Raw genomic sequence first — 22,537 nt, 5'->3', positions numbered from 1 at the left:
TCTCTCAGTCCCCACCCCCCGCCGCGCAGGGGCCGCTCCCATTGGCTGTTCTGTCTCAGGGGGCGGGGCACAGCGCACGGACCAATCGTTTCTCCCCAGCCCTGGCCGCGGCCCCGTTTGGTGTGCGGGCGCCGCCATGGTTATTGAGGGCCGCCGTGGCTGTCGAGGGCCGCCGTGGCTGTTGAGGGCCGCCATGGTTATTGAGGGCCGCCATGGTTATTGAGGGCGGCCGTGGCTGTTGAGGGCCGCCGTGGCTGTTGAGGGCCGCCGTGGCTTTTGAGGGCCGCCGTGGCTGTCGAGGGCCGCCGTGGCTGTTGAGGGCCGCCATGGTTGTTGAGGGCCGCCGTGGCTGTTGAGGGCCGCCGTACTCCGTCCGCCCCTCAGGATGCCCCTCTCCGAGAGCCAGGCCGGAGCAGCACTGGGCATCCCACGATCCCCCGTGCGCGTCCCAAACCTGCTCCAGCCTCAGCTGTGCCGTCCGTCACCCCTGAGTAGAACCCACCCCCATCCCAGGGCCATCAACACTGCGATTGGTTTTTTTCTCTCCTTTTTCTCCTCCTTTATAAAGTGCCGTTTGTATGTACTGACCTTACAAAAGCAGGTTAAAACCTCAGGCCGGCCGCCCCCTTCTTCTGGGGCTGCTCCGGCCTGGCCTAGGCCCTTCTAGTGTTCATTGTGCGGGTGAGAGGTGACAGGTGACCCTGCACCAGTCTCACCACACCATGGACAGCCTTCATCGGCCCAGCGGGGCCTGGGACATGAGAGTCCAGGATGGGGACATGAGTCCAGGGTGGGAATACAAGTCCAGTGCAAGGAGACAGGGTGGGGGTCACCCCTCTCCCCAGAGCCCAGTGGCCCCCAGTGCAGAGGACCCTCCTGACTCAAGTGTGGCACCAGGTGGCCAAGGATGCGGTGGCTTAGGACACAGCCCTGAGGACACAGTGGCCAAGGACACAACCCGCTCAGTTGACAGTGCTGCTCTGGCTCTCTCCCTCAGTGCTCCCAGTGCCACTTTCAGGGGTGGTAGTGCTGCTCAGCCCCTGAAGGACGACAGCACCTGGAGGAAGAGGAGGAAGGGACAGATCAGGAGATGGCAGCATGGGGCGACCCACACGTGCTGGCCTGGCCCTCCTGGTCTCTTCTGCTAGCACCAGGAGCTTGACCCAGCAGGGCCCCAAGCAGCACGAGAGGTCTGTCCTGTTCCCCTGCCCCACAGCAAGGCACTGGCACTGAGAGAGGCAGAACAGGCACTGAGCAGGGGTGTTGGCTCCCCAGCCTGGCAAAGGTCACCCCACTGTCCCCCAGTGTTTGCTGCCAGCACATGGAGCTGCCCCTGACACCCCTTGGAGCCCCAGGGCCAGCATGGCCATGACCTGGCCAGGGGAGTGTTGCCCCTGAGAAGGGCAAAGCAAGTGTACACAGCCCCTCTCTGGGGGCAGCAGAGGAAGCAGGAAAATGGCCCTGGCCCGTGTCCTACCATAAGGGCTCCCCTGCAAGTGAGGCCACAGCCAGCCCAGTGATGCCAGGGCTCTCACTGCTGCCCCACTGGGGCCATCTGCAAAGACACTGCAGCTTTAGCTGGGGCTGGCACTGACCACGGGGCTCCCAGTGCCCCCAGCCCCACACTGGGCTGCCCCCAAGCCCTCAGCCCCACTCACGGTAGCGGATCTGGATGGGCCACACCATGATGCAGCACAGCGTGGTGACAGCAGCAATGGCAATGCCACCAGTGACCAGCACCATCACCCAGCGGTAGAAGTTGACACAGGCAGGGCAGCACAATTCAGTCCTGTGAGGACAGGCAGGGATGTGCTTGGAGGCTGGGACTGGAGTCTCAGTCTAGAGGCAGTGGTCCCATGTCCTCACATCAGAGTCACAACTGGGTTCCCACTGGGGTGCGAGAGAAAGGCCCAGGGCAAGGATATCCCCAGGGAATGGCTTGGGCGACCCTTGTCCAAGGCCAGGAGAAAAGGTGAAGAAGGGTTTAAGAAAAATCAGAGCCAGACAAGAGGAGGCTCCAGGGAGACCTTACAGCCCCTTCCAGTGCCTAAAGAGGCTCCAGGAGAGCTGGAGAGGAACTTTGGACAAGGGCCTGGAGGAACAGGACAAGAGGGAATGGGTTCCAACTACCAGAGGGCAGAGTTAGATGGGATATTAGGAAGGAATTGTTGGCTGTGAGGGTGGCGAGGCCCAGGCACATGTTGCCCAGAGCAGCTGTGGCTGGATCCCTGAAGTGTCCTAGTCCAGGTTGGACAGGGCTTGGAGCAACCTAGTGTAATGGAAGGTGTCCTTGCCCATGGCAGGGGGTGAAAGGAGATGAGCTTTAAGGTCCTTTCCAACCCAAACCATTCTGTGATTCTATAAATCCGAGCTGTTTCCCTCCCGTGCCTCTTGCTCCAACCCTGGAACATTTCCTTGTGGCCCCCAAGCGAGGGGGTCTCAGCTCTGTAGAGACGCTTACGGGCAGGGATGCAGGTTCTGGATCACCATCACAGCCAGGCCATTGGCCATCTTGTCCGTGAAGCTCATGGCACCATAGACAAATGCACTGCTGTGCTGCGGGAGGAGAGAGAATCACACTGCTGTGCCATGCTGGGCCACCCAACTCTGTGTGCCCTCTCATGGGCAGAGCCCTCACTGCAGTGGAGCAGCAGAGCACAGGGCACAGCACTCAGCCCACATGGGGGCTGCCCAGCAGAGCCCCCTCTCAGCGTCTCCATCCCCTAACCCTAACCAGTGCCCACTCCAGACTGTGGGTCCTGTGCCCACCAGGACCCCCCACTCCATCCCACTGGGAACAGCGGCCATACCGTGTTGGTGCCAATGAGATCTGCAGTCATGGACAGGGAGGTGACCAGGATGGTGGCTGAGCCAGCCCCCAGCAGCACTGCCAGCCCGTAGATCTCGTCTCCTATCGGCCTGGCCACGGCCACCCAGGAGGCGAAGGCCAAGACCACCAGGATGCCCACAAAGTAAGTCAGCTGTGATAGGGATGGGCAGAGGGAGAAGGGGGAGTTCAGACATCAGCTGGCACTCGAGGAGGGAGGAGCAAGCAGGGAGGGCACAGGGCCAGCATTGCCCAGGACCCATGAGGGACAGCCCTGGCTCTGTCCCAGCTGTATTTAAATAAGGAGACCACAAAAGCAGGTCCTTGCTGTGCTCCAGGCTGTTCTGCAGCCCAAGAAGCCCCGGGGAGAGCTGTGGGAATGTGTTTGTGAGGGCAGCGGACATTCCACTGGCACCCAACAGCACGGATGGGACACACTGGGGGGGCAGGTCCCTGCTGCTGGCATTGCAGACCGTGTGCCCACCCAGGCCAGTGTAGCCAGACCCCCCTTCTGCCCCTGATGGGCACTACAGGGCTCTGCAGCCCAGTCAGGCCTGCATGGGACATGGTAACTCTGGGCCTTGCCCAGCCCCAGAGATGTACAGGACCCTGCCCCCATCCTTGCCCACAATCCCCAGACCCAGTAGGACCCAGATCCCTATCCCTGCCCACCTCCCCCCGTCCCAGCAGGACCCACACCACCACCCAAACCCACCACTCCCAGTCCCAGTGGGACCCACGCTGCAGTGGTTGGTTGCTGACAGAGGGTCCATGAGGGGTCCTGGCTCTCCAGCTCAGGCGTGCCAGGAGCTTTACTCACAGCCAGGATTTGGCCCCTGGGCCTCTCCTGGGGTCAAACTCCAACCTCTCCAGCACCCTGAACTCACATTCCGACCAATCCATTTGTTCACAGGTTTCATGAGGAATGAGGAGAGGAATCCACTGACGTACATCACTAGGGGAATGGTGGCAATGTACTTCTGCAAGGGACAAGGACAGGGAGGAGATGAGCCCCAAGCCACATCAGGACACCTTCCCACGCACCCCTGGACCTGCCCAGCGCCCACCTTGGAGAGCAGCAGCGAGTTGGTCAGGTACATGGCAATGTAGGTCTGGGACAGGTTGACAATGAGGCGAGTGGCCATGTAGAGCACCGCAACCTGGGAGGGGCCAGGGCCAGGGCATCACGCTCAGCCTGTGGGAAGGACCTTCCCTGCCCAGCTGTCATGGCACATGTGCCCAGCAGGAAGGAGATGGCCCCTCTGAGGTGGTGGATGGATGCCCAGAACACCCCCTCGCTCCATCCCCACCTGCACCTGAGCAAGTCCTGTGGCTGCAGGACACGCAGGGTTCCCAGGCAGGGCAGCAGCCCAGGCCAGGGCAGTCCTGCCCAGCCGTACCTGGTAGAAGGAGGGCTCCAGCAGCCAGTCCTTCCAGAGCAGCAGCGGGCGTGGGGGGCCTGGGGGCTCCTTGTGCAGCAGCGGGGTGCTCTCCTCTGGCTCAGGCAGCACCCCTGGTGAATACGGCTTCTCCTTGGTGCCCAGGTGGAAGACGAGGGAGAACACAGCCCCCAGCCCCACCACGATGAGGGCCAAGTTCTGGTGAGGCAGTGGGGGTGAGCACAGCAGTGGGGGCAGCCCACCATCAGCCACCCAGCAGTCTGGAGGGTAAGGAGTGGTGCCCAAACCCCAGGCTCAGTGTGGCTCTTGCCCAGTTGGTGAGGTTTTAGGGTACTGCCCCCTGACTCCCTTCAGTACCTCCCCAGCTGAGCCATGGGAAGAAGGAACTGTGCCTTGTCACTCACCCGAAACACAGGGATGTCCTGTGGGCCCAGGTGCTCCATGTGGTCAGGCTGGTCCGTCTGGAAGTTCAGCAGGAGCCAGGTCAGGCCGTACACAGTGATGTTGGCCATGACAGTGAAGGCATACCTGAGCAGAAGCAAACCTTGCAGCGATACAGAAGGACAAGCATGGGGACAGCACAGCAGGACACCTCTGCCCACAGCTGCCCTCCAAGCCAGATGTGCTACAGCCTCTGCATCCCAGTGTCATGGCTGAGGTGACACCTCTGAGGGCACAAGGCACCTGGCCAAGCATCAGCCTTACTGCTGCAACTCCCATTGTGCTCAGTCCAAGCCTTGGGGCATGACTGGGAGGAAAAGATCCCTACAGGTCAGTCTGTTCCCCCTCCAGGCACAGCTCACCTCTGCTTCAAGGATATAATGAGCTGCCTGCCCTGGTACCCCCAGATTGGGACCACTTGGACCCATGGTTACCCCACATCCTCCCTGCTCACTCTGCTCCACGGGGTAAACATTCCATCCCACATCCTGATCCTGACAGAGCTGAGCCAAGAGATGACTCACCTGGCCCTGGAGACATCTCACCTCCAGAACAGTCCCCAGAGCCATGTCCAGCTCTCCTTCAAGGCATCTGGGAGGGACAGTCCCTCCCCTAAATGCCAGCGTCCATTCCCAAAGGAGAGGTGTCCCAAGCTCAGAGAAGTGTCCCACAGGCTGTGTCACTGACATCCCTGACATCAAGACATTCCCTCCTGGCAGCAAAGGCTTTGGGCCACCAATGCAGGACCAGTGTCCTTTGGCACATCCCACAGGACACCCCACATGGCCCAGTCCTGGTTCTGCCATGCAGAGGTTTCTGGTGTGCCACAACACCCAGGAACCCCCTGTCACACAGTGATGGGACCCAGCACGGACAGGGCAGCTCCCCCAGGTCCAGGGGACCCCCAGGTGTGCTTGTGCTCACCTGAAAGCTGTGAGCTCCACCTTCCCATGGTCACTGCTCACCAGCTCGGGGATGAGAGCTAGGTGGGACACCTGCGTGGCTGCCCAGCCAAACTGGAAGATGATGATGAAGGGGAGGTAGTAGATGAAGGCTGCCCACTGTGGAGTGCTCTCCCTGCAGGCCAGGCAGGGGCTGAAGACAAAGGGAAAGGACACAAGAACACAGGCGGTGCCTGGGGAGAGAGTGGAGCAGTGAGAGGCTGCACATGTGGCTGGGACTCCAATGTGACACAGACAGCCCTCTCCAGGACAGGTTCTACCCCAGAGCTGGGGAGGGAGGTGGGCCCCTTCCCCAGCCAGATGAGACACTTGGAGCTCCAGACACCCCCTCACCCTGTCCTGCATAGGGAATGTCCTTCCCTCTGGCACCCAGCACAGACAGAACCCCCCCAGTCAAAGTCCTTCCCCAGCACAGCGCTGGCACTGCTCTGTCCCCTCAAGATATCATGACAGACCCTCAGTGTCACACTCACAGACACCAGGAGGTTCTCATTTTCCCCAGGTGCAGATAACCCCTCCCTGCTGTCTGCCCGTGGTGATATGGCACCCCTAGGCTGGGAGGGCTCTGGCTGTCCCATGAGCACTGGCACTCCATCTGTTCCCACATCCCCTCTCCCGTGGGGCTGGCAGAGTGGGGCTGGCAGAGAGAGCTGTGCTTCTGCCACGCTCACAGACATCACCCGCAGCATGACAGGGTGACACAGAGCCATGGGGGACTCCGGGAAGGCCCTGCTGAGTCAGGGACACCAGAGCCAGGCTCCTCCCTCTGCTACGGTGGGAGAGCACAGGGACGCAGCCTGGGGACAGTGTGTGTAGGGACCCTGCGTGGGGCAGACAGGCTGCCTGGCTTCTCCCTTCTCTTTCCTAAAGTTACACAGTCTATCTGCCAAGTGGCTCCACAGACTCCCAGGCCCCAGCCCAGAGCCTGGTGCCCTGTCCCACACGTTCCCCTGTACTGCCCTACACGTCCCTAGCTTCACTGCATGCTGAGGGTAATGTGCTTTGCCAGGTCCCCAAGGTACCCTCTCCACTTTTTAAGAACCTCTTTTCCTCATGAGTGACTCCTCTTCCTCCCACCCATGAAAGGGAATTCCTCCTCCTCCTTGCTCCCACACAGCACAGCCATGCAAGCCAGGGTAAAGCCAAGAGCAGCAGTGACAAGCCCAGCTTAGCATTATCAATCCCACCAAGGGGTTCTGGGTCCCCATACTGGCTCACAGTCAGCTTTGGTGCTCCAGGAGCAAGGAAAGACAGAGGATTCAGGCACATATGGTACCTGTGCCCCAGACAAACCACATGCATGGGAAGGTCCATGAAGGCTCAAACCAGCACAGATCCTCTCTCTTCTCTGGGTTTCAACTGGGGCCAGATGAGGGGTGAGGGTCCCAGAGCCCCACAGGATCAGGCTCTGCAACCCTGTGCGGGCTCCCAGGGGACCACTGGGGCAGGAGCTGTGGGACCCGGCTGCTGCAGCATCCAGGGCTGCTCCTGTGCCCACCCACTGCCACCAGCACAACCACAGGAGTGTCACCTCCTCTTTGTGGCCCCCTGGAAGTGTCCACCGCCAGAGTCAATCCACTGTTCATCCCATGGAGCTGTGCCTATCTGGCACAGGGGGTGCACCCCTAATACCCATGTACCCCAAGTGCTCAGGAGTGGCTGCAGTGAGTCAGAGGGGTCGTGGGGAGCCCCTGTTCTCCTAAGCAGGGCCATGGGAGCCCCCCCAAGACCATTCTGCCCACCCCTGCAGCACCCCTGGGCAGGCAAAGGCTCAGTTTGTTATCTGCAGCCCCGCAGGGGCAGGATCATGAGAATGACAGGCTGCTGCACAGGCGCCTGGGGCAGGGATTTTGGAACAGCACTACCAGATAGGCTGAGACAGGCATCAAAGAGATGCTTACCCTTCCTCCCCACTGGGTCAGGAGGCTGGACCCCATAAAAGAGCTGGCAAGCAGGCAGGGACACCCGGGACCGCCTGTGGGAACACCAGGGACTGCGGCCACGGTGGGAAGATGCCACTGATAGCAACTCGTGGTGTCTCCCCCACCCCGAGGCTGCGGTTTCACAACATTTCCTCTGATCTGAGCACGGGTTTGCCACCGGGCGAGACACCCTGCTCCCACACAACACTCCTTGCTGCAGCCTGATCAAGGGAGCCGAGCGGCCCCAGCACAGCCAGCTCTGGAGGGTTTGCCACCACCACTGGTCACTCTGTAGTCACCCAAGCTGGGTGCTGGAGAAGCCTTGGGAATAACCCACACTCCAGCCTGGAAAACAGCCTGCATTCCTGCTCCAGCCTGCCCTGGGCTGTGCTCTGCTCCCTGCAGCCCCCATGCAAGGCCTGAGTTAGGACTTCCCCTCTGTGCTCGCAGGGCAGCACCCGGCTGGAGCTGGGGGAGAAAACAGCTCTGGCCACTTCTCTAAATCTAGGGCGCCGATGCAGCTGACAGTGGGGCAGGGCTGAAGCTGCCCCCTCCACACTCTCCCTGACTCACCAAGCCAAGCTCTGGTGAGGTCAGACACTTTATCAGGCTGCCGTTGGGTTGCATGAAGCAGTTGGTCGAGATAAATTCGGGATCAAGATAAGAGGACCCACACTGCAACCGACTGACCTCCACAAGGGTCTGCTCTGGGTGAGGCAATACCCAGTTGTTATCAATGGCCACTTCTTCCACCAACTGCCCTGTCTCCTGCTTAGAGCCAGCTAAGCAGGATGTGCAGGTTCCTGCACCAGTCACAGCACTGAGGACGCCTCTCTACGCCATGCTGTCCCCGCCTCAGAGAGGGACCTCAGTAGATGATGGGTCCCCACCAGCCCCTGCACTCCATTGTGTTTTTTGACCCAGGGCACAATGCAAGACAAATTTGTCAATAATTCCTGTGAGCCAGAGCCTCCTGTGCATCCCAGGGCTGTACCCCACTGCTGGCCCCCGGGGTGCACATCCCCAGTATAGCCAAGGGCCCCACGCCATAGGCCCCCCCTGGGGACACTGAGAGCTGCTCAGGAAGCAGCTGGGCTTTTGGGAAACCCCAGATTTTACTGCTGGTCTTGGTTTTGCTGCAGCTCCAAGGTCTGAGCATGTGGCTCTTGCCCCCAGCTCACTGCCACCCACACACACAAAGCCCAAGGGACAGTGGGGAGTCCCCCGGGTGGGATGGTACCCAGGCAGAACAGAGATACTATGGTGCCCCTTCTTCATCCAGGCTCAGCATCCCACTGTCCCCTACACATGGAGCAGCTCTGTCCCCAACTTGCTGCTGCACGGGACTCCAGAAAGGCATCTCCCAGGCTATCCTCTCCTCACTAGGCACCCCAGACCCATCTCCTGTCACCCCAGGGCACTGTCTACACACCAGAGCCCCTTCACCCTCCACAGGGCACTCCCAAAGCCCCCAGGGCAGCCCTCTCTTCCATGGAGGAGCTGCTCCCTTCCACCCCAGAGCACCCCTGGGGCTGCCCCTCTCCAGCTGGGGGGACCCTGTCCCTACCTCACCGCCACATGATGGGCCCCCTCCCCAGAAAGGCCCTCACACCTTCTGGGAAACCTCCATGCCACAAGGCACCCCGGTTCCTCCCCGCTCCAGGGAACCCCCAAGGCTGATCCCCCAACCCAGAAAGGTACCCTTGGTCTTGTTACCCCTCTTCCAGGGCACCTTAGAAAGGTACCCTGGGGCTGATCCTGTACCCTGGAGAGGCTCCTCCAGGAGCCTCACCCATGTCCCCAGCAGAGTGTCCCCCTACCCATGCTCCTCCAGCAGAGCTGCCTGGGGCCAACTCCCTCCACCCAGCATCCCCCACTGTCCCCCACCCTGGCATCCTAGAAAGGTTCACCCAGGGTCATCCCTTTCTTCTTATAGCATCCCAGAAAGGTTCCCTTGGGTAGCCCCCTCACCCAGGGCACCTCAGAAGGGCTCCTTGCGGCCACCCATCTCCCATCTGGGCACCCCAGCAGCATGTCTCCCACCCCTGGCATCCCAGAAAAGCTCTCCCAGGGTCACCCATTTTTACACATCACCTTGGATAGCCACCCTTGGTCCACTCCCTCAGGGCACTCCAGAAAAGCCCCCCTAGCGCCATTCTCTCCACTTAGAGCACCCCTGAAAGGCTCCCCCCGGTGACCCCCAACCCAGAGCACCCCAGAAACTCTCCTTCACAGCCATACTCCTCCCCTCTCCTAACCAAAGCCCCTTGGGGTTATCCATCTTATCTCTGGCACCCCAGCAGTGTGTTCCACCCATGGCACCCAAGAAAGGCTCCCCATGGCCATTAATCTTTATCCAGGCCACGGCAGAAAGGCTACCCCGGGGCCTCGGATAGGTACCCTTGGGCCACCCCCTTCCGAGCACCCCAGAAAGGTTCCCCCGCGTCCTTCAACACAGAACAACACATTAGGGTCCCCAAGGGCCACCCCTCTCCACTCAGAGCGTCCTAGAAGGGCTGGGGATGTCCCCCAACACAGACACACGGAAAAGCTCCCCCGGGGTCATCCCTTTTCATCTGGAGCATCTCAGAAGGGTTCGCCCGCGTATCCCCCACCCAAAGCTCCCCAGCAAGGCCTCTCAGGGTCACCGCCCTCCACCTCGGGCACCCCCAGAAAGGCTCTCCCGGTGTCAGCCCTCTCCACCCAGCTCCCCCACCAGAGCTCCCGGTCCCCCGCACCCCCTGGCCGGGCGTCCCCGGTCCCTCCGGTCCCCCGCACCCACCGACCAGGTGCCAGCCCTTCCTGCGTCCGCAGCGGCCGCAGCCGTGGGCCCGGTCGGCCTCGAAGCCGAGCAAGGGCGTGCAGAGCCCGTCGGCCACCTGCCCTGCGAGGAGCAGCCCGCCGGCCGCGCCGTGCCCGTAGCCCAGCACGGCGTGCAGGAAGGGCAGCAGGTAGGTGAACCACAGCGCCGAGCACGCGTCGTTCAGGAAGTGCCCGCACGCGAAGCTGAGCCGCGCCCGCAGCGGCAGCGCCGGGCCCGGGGACTGCGGGGGCTCCGCCATGGCCCGGCCGGAGCCCGCGGGGACAGCGGCGGGACGGGCGCGATCAGCAGGGAATAGGAGGGAGGGAATGGGAGGGGACAGGGAGGGAGGAGGGACGAGATGGCAGGGACAGGGTGGGACCGGCTGGGACCGGTGATCTCCCGCATCCCCCGGGGCCGCCGCGTCCTGGGCGGGGAGAGCGGGGGGTGACCCGGGCAGGGGGGAGCGAATGAGCGCCCAGTTACCCCAGTGCTGTTCCCACACCGATCCCAGGGACTCCGCTGCTGTCCCCGCACGGCACCCCGACACATCGCAGCTGCCCCCACACCGTCCCCAGTCACACCAGCTGTGGCCCTGTACTATTCCCAGTCACACCAGTGCTGCCCCCATACTGCTCCCAGTCAGCAGTAATGTCCCCGCACTACTCCCGGTATTACCCCCACACTGCTTCTAGTCGCACCAATAGTGTCCCCATAGTGCTCCCAGTCACACCAGCGCTGCCTATAACAGTCCCATTACCCACACGAGGGAAAGTCCCGGTCACTCCAGTACCCCCACGCTGCTCCCAGTGACCGCAGTACCCACCCCAGCAAGGGAACAGCCCCCATGCTGCCAGTAGGCACCTCAGAATTCCAGTGACACCAGGACACCCTCACTGCTCCCAGTAACCCCGCTATTTAAGTGAGAGGTGCCCAGGATACCCGCAGTTGCCCGAGTTCCAATGATCTCACTACACCATCACTGCTGCTCCCGCTCACCCCAACATGCACCAAGTGCGGAGTGTCAGACTGCGGGAGTGAGGGTACAGGGATTGTGGGCCCTGGAACCAGTTAGATGGAGTCACTGGGACGCTGGGATGACTACAGATGTCATGGGGACCCTCTGCTTGGATGGACACTGGGGTTAGTAGGAATCGTGTGGAGGGAGTACTGGGTTTCCTGGGACTCTGGGGTGACTACTGGAGTGTTGGGACACTCCCTCTTGGGTGAACACTGGTGTCACTGGGAGAAGTGTGGGCATACTTGGGCAACTGGGACCTCCTCGTGAGTAGGTACTGGTGTGATTGGGACCAGTATGAGCAGTACTGGGGGCACTGAGACCCTCTAGAGAGGTGTATTAGGGTCACTGGGATTCTGAGGTGACTACAGGCGTCAGGGGCATCTGCAATTGTGTGAATACTGGAGACACTGGGAGCAGACTGGAGGTCGTGGGGACCTCCCCTTGTGTATTTAATGGAGTCACTGGGAACAGTATGTCCTGTACTGGGGTGACAGGAGGCAGTGTTGGGGAAGTACTGGGGTGACCGTGACTCTGGGATAAGTACTGGTGTCATGGGTATCCCCTGCTGGGTAGGTACTGGGGCTGCTGGGAGCGGTGGGGGAGGGTAGCTGAATCAGTGGAGCAGCCCTGAGGTGGGCACTGAGGTTACTGGGAGCGATGGGAAGATACTGGGGTCACTGGAATGGGGCGGCGGTGGTGGGACGCCGCCATAACGTTGCCCCTTTAAGGCGCTGCCCACACCGGGCCACAGGACGTGGGTCCCTACGTCTTTGTCGTTGCCCCTTTAAGACGCGGTCCCTCTCCACAACACTTCCTCGTCCGCACTCTGGCTGCTGATTGGCCGGGCCCCAGCCGCGCGCGCGGCTCCCGCCAGCCCCGCCCTCTTCCGCCGCTTGCATTAAACGTCATCCCATCCAGCCAATCCGCGTGGGGCCGCGCTCACCGAGTCGGAGCTGAGCGGCCAATTGGGGGCGGTGCGGCGGGAGCCTCGTTTGCATAATAATAGAGGGGCGTGGTCAGGCGAGCGGCGGCGGCGGTGGGTCCGGACGGGGGATTCCGTGGGGTCCTATGGGGGGATCCTATGGGGGGATCCTGGGGCGGGGCTGGGGCGTTCCTGTCGGGATCCTGGGGGACTCTGGGGGGACCCGGGAATCGCGAGTAGAGGGTGGGTTATGAGGGCGAGCCCACTGGGGCGCTGCGATGGGATCACAGGAGGGAGGAGGCGAGGGGAGGGCCGGTGAGGGGGTGCCCGGGGGGCACTGGGGCTGCGAGGGGGCGCGGAGTGTTACCGGGATGAACCTGTTGGGGCTGCGGTGGGTCTCGGGAGAGGGAGACTTCTGCAGGGCAGGGCTCAGGGGACGCTGGGGATCGCGGGTGGGAGGAAGGCCAAGGGCAGGAGCCCGTGGGGGCCGAGATGGCACTCCCAGGGAGGGGATGGGTCAGTGGGAGCGGGCTGGAGCTTGTGGCGGGATCCTGGGGGCTGGGGGGCGTGGAGAGGCCGGTAAGGGGCTGGCTGGGGAGGAGATGCCATTCGGGGAGGCATCCTGTGATTTCCCCACGAGGGAGACATTTCCGAGGCGGGTTTCAGCAGGGGGACCCCAGTGGGCACCCGGCAATGTGAACTGTGCTCTGTCCACAGAGTGCCTGTGTCCACCGAGACGCCTGCCCATGGCCCACAGCACCAAGCAGCCACCCGCCGCCTTGCTGTAAGTGTCACCACCTGCCACAGGCTCCTCTGGCCACCCTCTTCTGTGTCAGTGCCCCTGGTGAAAGAGTGGCAGAAACTCACCCCCTTCCAGGCCTTTTGTGGGATCTGTGTGTGCTGGGGAGAGATTGTCCTGCTGTGCTCTGCACTGGGGCAGCCTCACCTCCAGTGCCGGGGGCACTTTGGCACCATAAGATCAGAAGGATCCAAAGCTGTTGGAGAGTGTCCAAAGGAGGGACACGGAGCTGGGGAAGGGTCTGAGGAGAGGCTGAGGGCACTTGGCTCGTCCAGCTGGAGCAGAGGAGACTGAGGGGAGGCTCCTCGGGGGCTGCAGCTCCTCCTGAGGGGAGGCGGAGGGGCAGGGGCTGAGCTCTGCTCTGGGACAGGGACAGGAGCCCAGGAAGGGCTGGAGCTGTGCCAGGGCTGGGCTGGAGCTCAGGGAAAGGTTCTTCTCCCCGAGGGTGCTGGGGCACTGCCCAGGCTCCCCAGGGAATGGTCCCAGCCCCAAGGTGCCAGAGCTCCAGGAGGGTTTGGACAAGACTCTCAGGGATGCTCAGGGTGGGATTGTTGGGGTGTCTGTGCAGGGACAGGGAATTGGACTCAGTGATCCTTGTGGGTCCCTTCCAGCTCTGGATATTTCAGGATTCTGTGATTCTAAGCATCTTGGGATATCAGAACCAGCAAGGGCTGATTTTCTATGTGATCTGTGCTGTTCTGTGTTGGCCTTGGCCCTCCTGGCACAGGGGCTGGCAGATGGGGAAGCACCTCAGAGGTGGAGGGAGGTAGATACCAGGGTGAACTGGCTGAGGAGAAATCTTGCCTGAGATAACTTTACTCTTTAAAGCATCCCTGGGCATTCAAGGAATCCAGATCACAAGGGAGGAGGGTGAACCATCTGGTGCTGGGGCGTGTTGGTGTTCCTGGCAAACATGATGATGCTGTGGACATCACTGGGAACATTGCTCTTGGAGCTGATAAAGCCAAAGGCTGGCTGTGACCCTGCACAACCTTGGAGGGTTCTTTTCCTCCAGGAGCTGGAAGAAGAGGTGGTCTCACATCTTCCTGTAGGGTTTTTTGTGAGTGTGGGGGCCACTGATTGGCCTCTGATCCTGGTGGAGGGACTTGTCCCACTTTGTCTTCAAGGGATGGTGCAGTGGCAGGCTCTGTGCTGGCAACTCAAGGAAGGGGCCCACTAAATTAACTGCAAGGATGGCTTGTGTGGGTGATAAATGGATAGCAATAGCTTGGGGTCTCTGCAGGGATTGGGTTTTGTCCAGGTACATGATGTAGCAAACACAAGGGAAATTCCAAGGTACATCCTGAGCAGGTTGGGATTGCTGTGGCTTTTGGTACATGTCTCTGCCAGGGCTTGTGTCTGGCCCTGGGCTGATTCCCAAGTCTGGAGACCTGGCTGGAACCCAAGTGAGCATCATTTGGTATCACTCAGGAGTCCTTTGTGGCACCCCTGATGTGATGAGGACATTTCCAGCAGAGCAAAAGCTGCCTTGAGAACTCAGCGGTGTGAATGGGGTAGGGCTGGGGGATGGAGCCAACTGGAGGAGATGCCAGAGGGGCTTGGGGACACCTAGGGTGATGCTGTGGTGGGACACAGAGGCTCTACCGACTCAGTGTGGGACCTGTGGGTGCTCAGTGGGGCAGGGAGGCTCTGCCCAAAGCAGCTGCTGATCCATAAAGCCATGGCAGTGACCTGAGGAGTGGGCCTGGGCCCTGCAGTGCAGCTGCTCGAGGTGTTGGGGAGGTGTGACAGCACAAACCTGCAGGAGTGGTTGTGGCTGGAGCAGGTCAAGCCAGCACCCTGCCCTCACCTTCTGCCTCCAGGGTTCCTTGGGTGTCAGTGATGCCTCCAGGTGGTGCCTCTGGTGCCTGGATACAAACCCCTGTGGCTCCTCCTCCCTTGGAGAGTCCCTTGGGACTCCCCACCAAGGTGTGTCCCAAGCCCAGGTGACAGGCAGGGATGTGACTGTCAATATTGCCTGACCACAAGAGCCAACCTCCATCCAAATGTCCCTGACTAGTCTCAAGGCAGCTTTAGTGTGCAGGACTGTCCTGCTCACCCAGTGCTGGGCTCTGCTTCAGTGCCATCACTCTGCTGTAGCCTCCCCTCATGGGAACAAGGGCTGCAGCATGGCCAGTGCCAGGTTTGAGGCTATTTGAGTCACGGGATTTGGGGAATTGGGTGAGTGTGAGGTCCTACTGCTGAGGAATGTGTCACTATTGGTCACCATGATGTCCCAGCCCTCTGATGGTGCTCTCTGGCTGCAGACATGCCACGGGCAAGGCTCAGCATGGGAACTTCCTGGTGGCCATCAAACAGGAGAAGGGAGAGTCGGCACGGGTGGCTGGCGAGAAGCCGGAGGAGGAGGTGAGTCCCCAGAGCCCATGTCCTTTCTCACGTGATACCTGAGAGTGGGGCCCAGGGTGTCTGGGCTGTGGCTGTCCCTGCCCCTCTGTTTGCCCTGCCGCAGCCCACATGAGTCCGTGGCTGTGGCCAGGGGCAAGGAAGGGATGACTTTGCCTTGAGGGGTAGGTGGCCCTGGGGGCTGCTCCCGTGTCCCACTGATGCAATGGCTCTGATCCCTGATGGGCTGTCCCTTCTCCATGGATGCCAGCCAGTGAAGAAGAGGGGCTGGCCCAAGGGCAAGAAGAGAAAGAAGATCCTTCCCAATGGCCCCAAAGCCCCTGTGACGGGCTACGTGCGCTTCCTGAATGAGCGGCGCGAGCAGATCCGCACGCAGCATCCTGACCTGCCCTTCCCGGAGATCACAAAGATGTTGGGAGCAGAGTGGAGCAAACTGCAGCTCTCAGAGAAACAGGTACTGGCCCCCAGGGGAGACCCCACCAGGCTGGGCAGCTCCAGAGCCTGCTCCCCAAATCCCTGAGCTTGCTCCGGGGAAGGTGCTGTGCCCGGTGCTAGGGAGTGCGAGCTGGGCAGGGAGGAGTCAGCAGCTCCCAGGAGCCTGGGTTGGGTCAGGCTGAGGCCCCTCTGTGACCCTCCACAGCGGTACCTGGATGAGGCGGAGCGGGAGAAGCAGCAGTACATGAAGGAGTTGCGGGAATACCAGCAGTCAGAGGCCTACAAAATGTGCACAGAGAAGATCCAGGAGAAAAAGATCAAAAAAGGTGGGTTGTGGGAGCATTGGCTGCCAGGATGCAGCCAGGTGCTGCCAGAACCTTTTGGGGATATGAGGCTGGCCCCTGGGGTGACCTTCTTCTTCTCCTGCAGAGGACGCGGGTGCCGTGGCTGTGAACACCCTACTCAATGGGCACCCACACAAGGTAAGGCCCTGTCAGGTCTCCTGTGTGGCACATGGCACTGCTGAGCAAGTGTGAGTGGGCAGGGGGGGCTATGGGTCCCAGGTTCCTGGAGGGGTGGTAGACAGAGCATAGCTGTTCTTCCTCCCCACTTGCCAGGTAGGTCCAGCCCTCACCCTGCCCCCTTGCCCTCAGCAGCCTGGCCCCAAGGTGTTGGGGTCCCCTCTGGTGGGCTCAGCCCTGCTCAACCCCTCCCTCTTGTCCCTCAGGCTGGCGAGTGCAGCGACAGCTTCTCCACCTTCGATGTGCCCATCTTCACCGAGGAGTTCTTGGACCAAAACAAGGGTAGGGGCTGTGAAGGGTCCTTGGGAAGCCCATATGGAGGGACCAGGTCCTGGCTGGAGCCTGCATATTGGTGACACAGAGCTGCTTGGAAGAGCCGTGTGTGGGATGGGGGTTGGGTTTGGAATGAGGGGGCCAGGGTCTGTCCCCACGGACACAGTGCTGTCCCAGCAGCCCGGGAGGCTGAGCTGCGGCGCCTGCGCAAGATGAACACGGAGTTCGAGGAGCAGAATGCCATCCTGCAGAAGCACACAGAGAGCATGAACTGCGCCAAGGAGAAGCTGGAGCAGGAGCTGGCACAGGAGGAGCGGCAGACCCTGGCCCTGCAGCAGCAGCTCCAGTCCGTGCGGCAGGCCCTCACTGCCAGCTTTGCCTCCCTCCCCATCCCTGGTGAGCTGGGAGCAGCCGTGGGGCCCCCTGGCTGCTGGGACCCCTGCCTGGGCACAGAGGCAGTGAAGGGTTGCCCCATCTCATGAGGGGAGCACTGTGGGGCAGTGGGGTGGTGGTAAGTGCCCATCTGCTGTTGGGTTGGGATCCTGCAGCACTTGGGGAGCTTTCCAGGAAGCCCAGAGCCAGCTGGCTTCCCTGTCCTGGGGCAGGGCAGACTGGGATCTCTCCTTCTCTGGAGCCGCACTCACAGCTGCACCCCAGATTGGCCCAAATTCAAATTCCTGCTGCTGCAGGAGGTGGCATCTGGTGCTGGGGTCCCTTCTGCAGTCCCCAGCACATGGGCAAGGTTGGGTGGGGACCTGCTGGGCCTGCTCACTGGGCTGTCACCCACAGGCACGGGGGAGACCCCCACGCTGAGCACCCTGGACTTCTACATGGCCAAACTGCACAGTGCCATCGAGAGCAACCCCCTGCAGCACGAGCCGCTAGTGCTGCGTGTCAAGGAGATCCTGTCCCGGATTGCCAGGTGAGTGCAGGGCTGGGATCATGGCACAGGTGTCCCTATGGGGCTGCAGGGTTGAGCTTGAGCTGGTGGTGATGGGAGCTGAGCAGGGAAGATGTGGACAGAGATGGTGTGCAGCTGCTCCAGGGAGCTGTGGGAGAGGGAAGCCCAGTCCCTAAATTCAGGAGGTGTCCTCATGTCCAAAAGTTCTGATCTGTTGGAGCAAATCCAGGGAAGGCAATGGAGCGGCTTCGAGAGCTGGAGCCCCTCTGCTCTGGGGACAGGCTGGGAGGGCTGGGGGTGTTCACTGGAGAAGAAAAGCCTCCAGGGAGAGCTCCGAGCCCCTTGCAGGGCCTAAAGGGGCTCCAGGAGAGCTGGAGAGGGACTGGGACAAGGGATGGAGGGACAGGACACAGGGAATGGCTTCCCACTGCGAGAGGGCAGGGCTGGATGGGATATTGGGAAGGAATTCCTCCCTGGCAGGGTGGTGAGGCCCTGACACAGGGTGCCCAGAACAGCTGTGGCTGCCCCTGAATCTCTGGAAGTGTCCAAGGCCAGGTTTGATGGGGCTTGGAGCAACCTTGGGTTAGTGGAAGGTGTCCCTGCCCATGGCAGGGGACAAGCTGGATGAATTTTAGGACCCCTTCCAATCCAAACCATTGTAGGATTCTGTGATTCAGCCATGCTTTTCTCCCTCCTCAGTGAACACTTGTGAGAGGACCAGTCCTTCCAGACCTCGGGCCTAGCTGGACCCTGGGCCTGTCCCTTGGAGCTCACTCAAGGGACAGTCTCTGCAGGGGGTCTGGCTGCTCCCCCTGCCCCTTGCACCTTCCTGTAGCTGGGACCCCCAGCCTGGACCAGCTGACCCACAGCTGTACCAGCTCCAGGGACCTTGAGCTTCGAGGGACAAGCGGTGACAGGGCTGAGAGCCCACTGGGGCAGCGCTGGGAGAGGATCAGCATTGGTGTGAGCACCCCCAGCTCTTCCCTGGCCCCCAGCCCTGCCTTGCCAATCAGGGTTTCTCTGAAGCCTGGCTGAGGCAGGAGAGGCACTGCTGGGTTTGAGCCTGGAGTGAACACACCCCTTTAGGGTGAACTGGGGCTGGGAGGCACTAGGGGGTGACCTGGACCCCCTTGGTCCTTGTGCTGCCTCCTGTCCCCTGGCCAGCTTGGGAGCCCCTTGGTCCCATCCCAGCAAGGGCGCGAGGGCAGCTCCTTCCCATTGACTGTCTCAGCTTTTATTTAATGGGTGCCTTCAGCTCCTGCCCGTCACCCTGCTTGGCTTCCCTCCTTCCCCTCCACATCTGGGACCATGCAGCAAGCTTCTGAAAGCAATAAAACTCTTCAGGCTAGAGGGGAGCTGGAACTGACCTCCTGGGGCAGGGAGCAGGGAAGAGCTAGGACTGACCCCTCCCATGGTGGGGACCCTTGGAAGAGGGAACCTGGGACTCACCTTGTCCTGGGGTGGGGACCCCTGCAGCAGGGGAGTTGTGACCGACTCCTTCCTGCTAACAGTGACCCTGGGTGTGCTGCACTGGCTTTTGCCTCCCGCCCCTTTTGCCTGAGCCCCCCTGCTCTTGTGGGACCACTGTGCTGGCAACCGGGGTTGGGGTTGGTGTCCCCGGGACTGCCTGTCATTAATCTCAGACTGTGTAATTAGAGAGCGTCTTATTTTCTTACTTAGCACTACATGGGCCTGTCCCTGTGTCTGACCGGGACCGGGGTGTTCCCACCCCTCTCTTGCTTGCCAGGCCTGCGCTGTGCATCTGCCATTTGCCATCTCCTGGTGCTGCTGGGCTGGGGATGGAGATGGGAGCAAATAAATGTAGGAGAAAACCACTCTGGTCCCTGTGTGTTTGTGCTCAGCAGGAGCTCTGGAGCAGATCCTGGGATTGTTGGGGTGGATCCGTAGGTGGCAGCCCTGAGCCCATCACTGCAGCACCCAGCCCTAGCTGGGGAGGAGGTGATGGTGCTGGCTCTGGGCCGGCTGCTCTCCCACCTCTAGCCTGGCAGAGGCTCTTCATACGTGGCAGAGCTCACCCGATCCCCGGGGGTGACCTGCGCCACCGGCTCAGGTTTCTGGGCTTGGGGATCACCTTACGGCCGGCGGGGAGCCAGCCCCATCCATAATTCAGCAGCGCCGCAGGGATGCAGCGGGCGGGCAGGCACGGCCGGCAGCCCCCCGAGGGCGGCCCCATGGAGAACGGTGTGGGGCAGGAGCCGGGGACCCCTGAGCCACCCGGCCCCGCAGCCCCCCGGGCTCCCCGCACCCGCCCCAGGCTGGTGTTCCACACGCAGCTGGCCCATGGCAGCCCCACGGGGCGCATCGAGGGCTTCACCAATGTCAAGGAGCTCTACGCCAAAATCGCCGAGGTCTTCAACATCTCGCCCACTGAGGTGAGGGGCTGCGGCCTGGGGAGGGGTCTTCGTGCCCCAGGCAGGGACACTCACCCTGTGGCACTGCCTATGGCCTGTGCTCCTACAAGTCCCCAGATGCTCCCCAGTCCCCAAAATTTTCTGGAAGAGTATTATGGCCTCGGGGTTGTTTCAGTTCCTCTGGGGAGGGCTTGGGGGCTCTGTGCCTGAGTTTCTCCGCTGTATGTGGGCAGGGAGCCGTGGCTTCCAGTTCCCTGGTTAATTCTAGCTGTCTGGAGCTATGGAAGGGTGCATAGGGATGGGGCAGTGCAGGGTCCCCAGGCAGGCTCTGGGTCCCTGAGTTCCTCTGTTCAAGTCCCCCTGAACTGGCTGTGGCTCCCCTGACACCTCCTGCCCTACTGAGGCATCCCCAGTCCCTGCTGATGGGGTTCCCTGGGGCAGATCCTCTTCTGCACGCTCAACACGCACAAAGTGGACATGCAGAAGCTGCTGGGGGGACAGATTGGCCTGGAGGATTTCATCTTCGCCCACATCCGGGGTGAGACCAAGGAGGTGGAGGTGACCAAGACAGAGGATGCGCTTGGCCTCACCATCACAGACAATGGGGCTGGCTACGCCTTCATCAAGGTGAACCTCTGGGGACCGTGCTGGGGCAGCCCTGAGAACTGTGGCCCTGGAGGTGACATCCCCTCCCTGGGACCAGGCCCCTCCCTGACTCCCCACATTCAGTCCTTCCCTGGGTCCACCCTGGCCCTGGGGGTCTTCCCTGCCATGGGGAAGTTTGGGAGGGCTTCCCTGCCTGACCTGGCTACCAAAGGGCATGGGACCACTGAGGTGGGTATGTGTGGGTTGGGATGGGGGCTGTGTCTGACTGTCCCGTTGTGCCATGTGGACGTTGTCGTGTCCCTGTCCCACCGTGATCCCCAGAGGATCAAGGAGGGGAGCATCATCAACCGGCTGCAGACGGTGTGTGTAGGGGACAGCATCGAAGCTATCAATGACCACACCATCGTGGGCTGCCGGCACTACGAGGTGGCCCGGATGCTGCGGGAGCTGCCACGGGCTCAGCCCTTCACCCTCCGCCTGGTCCAGCCCAAAAAGGCCTTTGGTGAGTTGGGAAGGTCCCTCTGCTCTTGCCCTGGGGACTCTGAGATTGTCCCCAGCCCCCTGTGGCTGTGCAGCCCCTCCCCAGTGACCGAGTACCTCCCAGAGTTCACTGCCCCCTGTGTGTAGCCCTCTGCACCCCCGCTATGTGTGTGTGTGTACCCCACAGCTCTGAGGCACTCACATGGGGGTCCCCACACCTGCTCGTGTCCCCCCCGGGCACCCCCTTGCTCTGTGTCCCAAGTATCCGTGAATACCCCATAACCACGAGCATCCCCACCCTGCACTCCTGGGTGTCCCTGACACACATCCCCCCTGTCCCACACACGGCTCACCCTGCTGTGCCCCTGGGGGGCTGCGGGATGGCCGGGCAGTGAGCAGCGAGGGGCTGGGGATGCCAGGTCCTGCCCGTGCCCTCATTCCCCCACCCTGGGACACAGACATGATCGGGCAGCGAACACGGACAGGCAAATCCCCCGGCGAAGGCAGAGTGGCCAGCGGGAAGGAAACGCTGCGGCTGCGGACACAGGGGCCGGCCGTGCTGGAGGAGGGGGTAAGGCCCACCCCGAGCCTCCCACCCCGAGCCTATGGCTGCCCACACTGTGCCAGGGTGGGGATAAGCATCTCCGAACCCCTGGGTGCCCCTGGTGCTGCCCGCCACTTATCCCCCGGGCGTCTTGCCCCCAGCCCAGCCCCTCCGAGGAAGAAGCTGCCCGGCGGGTGGACGATCTGCTGGAGAGTTACATGGGCATCCGTGACAGCGAGCTGGGTGAGGAGAGAACCTGGAACCTTGACCCGGAGATGCCCCTGCCCCTACCCCTGCCATTGACCGGCCCCTGTCCGGATCCTTACCCGAACCCTGCCCGAGCCCCTGCCCCTTCCCCGGCCCCTGCTCTGACCCAGCTTCTCCTCCTGACCCAGCTCCTGCCTCTTCCCCTGCTCCTGCCCCAGATCCTGACTCAGGCCCTGCTTGTATCTCAGCCCCTCATACTGGCTCTGATCTCCCTCTTCTCCCCAACAGCCTCGACGATGGTGGAGGTGGCCAAGGGCAGCCCCAGCGTGGCCCAGCTGGCCCAAGGGCTGGACTCAGTGCTGGGCGAGTTTGCCTTCCCCCAGGAGTTTGTGGCTGAGGTTTGGGCAGCTGTTTGCCACCCCAAGGGGGATAAGGAGTAGCTAGGGGGCAGGTGTTGTCCCTCACTTTTGTCCCCTCCCCATGTCCCCACCTCATCCCCACCCCATCTGGGGCTGAGGTGCTGGTGGGGGTCCCCATACTGCCCCCCACACCCTCCTGAGCAGCTCCTAGATCTGTCCCTTGGGCTGGGGAGGCAGAAAGCACCCAACCCACCCACCTTCCTGAGGATCCCCCTAACACACCCCCCAAATGTGGTGGGGAGCAGCTGTGGCTCATTAAAGGAGAGACTGGAGGAGAAGGGCTGTTGCTCTGATTGTCAGCAAGGTGGGTACCCCCCAGGC

General features: G+C 61.7%; 3 protein-coding genes and 1 long non-coding RNA gene across 5 annotated transcripts; 3 read left to right on the top strand and 1 right to left on the bottom strand.

Moving 5' to 3' along the window:
* Positions 1 to 530: 530 nt before the first annotated feature.
* On the bottom strand, positions 531 to 10,650 carry MFSD12 (major facilitator superfamily domain containing 12). 2 transcript variants are annotated; one of them, XM_066336504.1, is made up of 11 exons: positions 10,335 to 10,650; positions 5,593 to 5,803; positions 4,632 to 4,755; positions 4,228 to 4,425; positions 3,895 to 3,987; positions 3,715 to 3,807; positions 2,811 to 2,981; positions 2,462 to 2,556; positions 1,659 to 1,789; positions 1,478 to 1,555; positions 531 to 1,057 (listed from the first exon to the last, which is right to left on the bottom strand). In XM_066336504.1, exons 1-11 carry the CDS (start codon positions 10,612 to 10,614, stop codon positions 963 to 965), a joined length of 1,569 nt encoding a protein of 522 aa, XP_066192601.1. In that variant the 5' UTR covers positions 10,615 to 10,650; the 3' UTR covers positions 531 to 962. The 2 variants fall into 2 exon arrangements, with proteins under 2 accessions (XP_066192601.1, XP_066192600.1); XM_066336503.1 differs by lacking the exon at positions 1,478 to 1,555.
* LOC136372040 (uncharacterized) lies at positions 7,092 to 12,388 on the top strand. Its single transcript, XR_010745436.1, has 3 exons — positions 7,092 to 9,456; positions 9,501 to 10,503; positions 12,163 to 12,388. It is a non-coding gene; the product is annotated as an uncharacterized lncRNA (long non-coding RNA).
* A 553-nt stretch (positions 12,389 to 12,941) lies between these two features.
* Positions 12,942 to 19,423, top strand: HMG20B (high mobility group 20B). The gene is made up of 9 exons (XM_066336462.1): positions 12,942 to 13,079; positions 15,362 to 15,461; positions 15,709 to 15,912; positions 16,099 to 16,219; positions 16,323 to 16,375; positions 16,621 to 16,696; positions 16,868 to 17,083; positions 17,477 to 17,609; positions 18,288 to 19,423. Exons 1-9 carry the CDS (start codon positions 13,042 to 13,044, stop codon positions 18,298 to 18,300), a joined length of 954 nt encoding a protein of 317 aa, XP_066192559.1. The 5' UTR covers positions 12,942 to 13,041; the 3' UTR covers positions 18,301 to 19,423.
* Positions 19,424 to 19,732: 309 nt separating this feature from the next.
* GIPC3 (GIPC PDZ domain containing family member 3) lies at positions 19,733 to 22,494 on the top strand. Its single transcript, XM_066336464.1, has 6 exons — positions 19,733 to 19,981; positions 20,402 to 20,587; positions 20,888 to 21,068; positions 21,505 to 21,617; positions 21,752 to 21,833; positions 22,086 to 22,494. The coding sequence occupies exons 1-6, from the start codon at positions 19,733 to 19,735 to the stop codon at positions 22,235 to 22,237; spliced, it is 963 nt and encodes a 320-aa protein (XP_066192561.1). The 3' UTR covers positions 22,238 to 22,494.
* Positions 22,495 to 22,537: the final 43 nt, after the last annotated feature.

The sequence above is a fragment of the Sylvia atricapilla genome, chromosome 26, assembly GCF_009819655.1.
Source record: "Sylvia atricapilla isolate bSylAtr1 chromosome 26, bSylAtr1.pri, whole genome shotgun sequence".
NCBI classification, from domain to species: Eukaryota; Metazoa; Chordata; class Aves; order Passeriformes; family Sylviidae; genus Sylvia; species Sylvia atricapilla.
This window is presented reverse-complemented; position numbering and strand designations above follow the sequence as displayed.

Coding starts and splice junctions, on each gene's coding strand:
- MFSD12 (XM_066336504.1), bottom strand. CDS start 10,614: ATGGCGGAGCCCCCGCAGTCCCCGGGCCCGGCGCTGCCGCTGCGGGCG. Junction 2,557..2,810: donor ATCTCATTGGCACCAACACG/GTATGGCCGCTG, acceptor CTCCTCCCGCAG/CACAGCAGTGCATTTGTCTA. Junction 1,058..1,477: donor CTTGCAGGGGAGCCCTTATG/GTAGGACACGGG, acceptor CTCTTCCTCCAG/GTGCTGTCGTCCTTCAGGGG.
- HMG20B (XM_066336462.1), top strand. CDS start 13,042: ATGGCCCACAGCACCAAGCAGCCACCCGCCGCCTTGCT. Junction 13,080..15,361: donor CAGCCACCCGCCGCCTTGCT/GTAAGTGTCACC, acceptor CTCTGGCTGCAG/ACATGCCACGGGCAAGGCTC. Junction 17,084..17,476: donor TGCCTCCCTCCCCATCCCTG/GTGAGCTGGGAG, acceptor TGTCACCCACAG/GCACGGGGGAGACCCCCACG.
- GIPC3 (XM_066336464.1), top strand. CDS start 19,733: ATGCAGCGGGCGGGCAGGCACGGCCGGCAGCCCCCCGAGGGCGGCCCC. Junction 19,982..20,401: donor TCAACATCTCGCCCACTGAG/GTGAGGGGCTGC, acceptor TCCCTGGGGCAG/ATCCTCTTCTGCACGCTCAA. Junction 21,834..22,085: donor CATCCGTGACAGCGAGCTGG/GTGAGGAGAGAA, acceptor TCTCCCCAACAG/CCTCGACGATGGTGGAGGTG.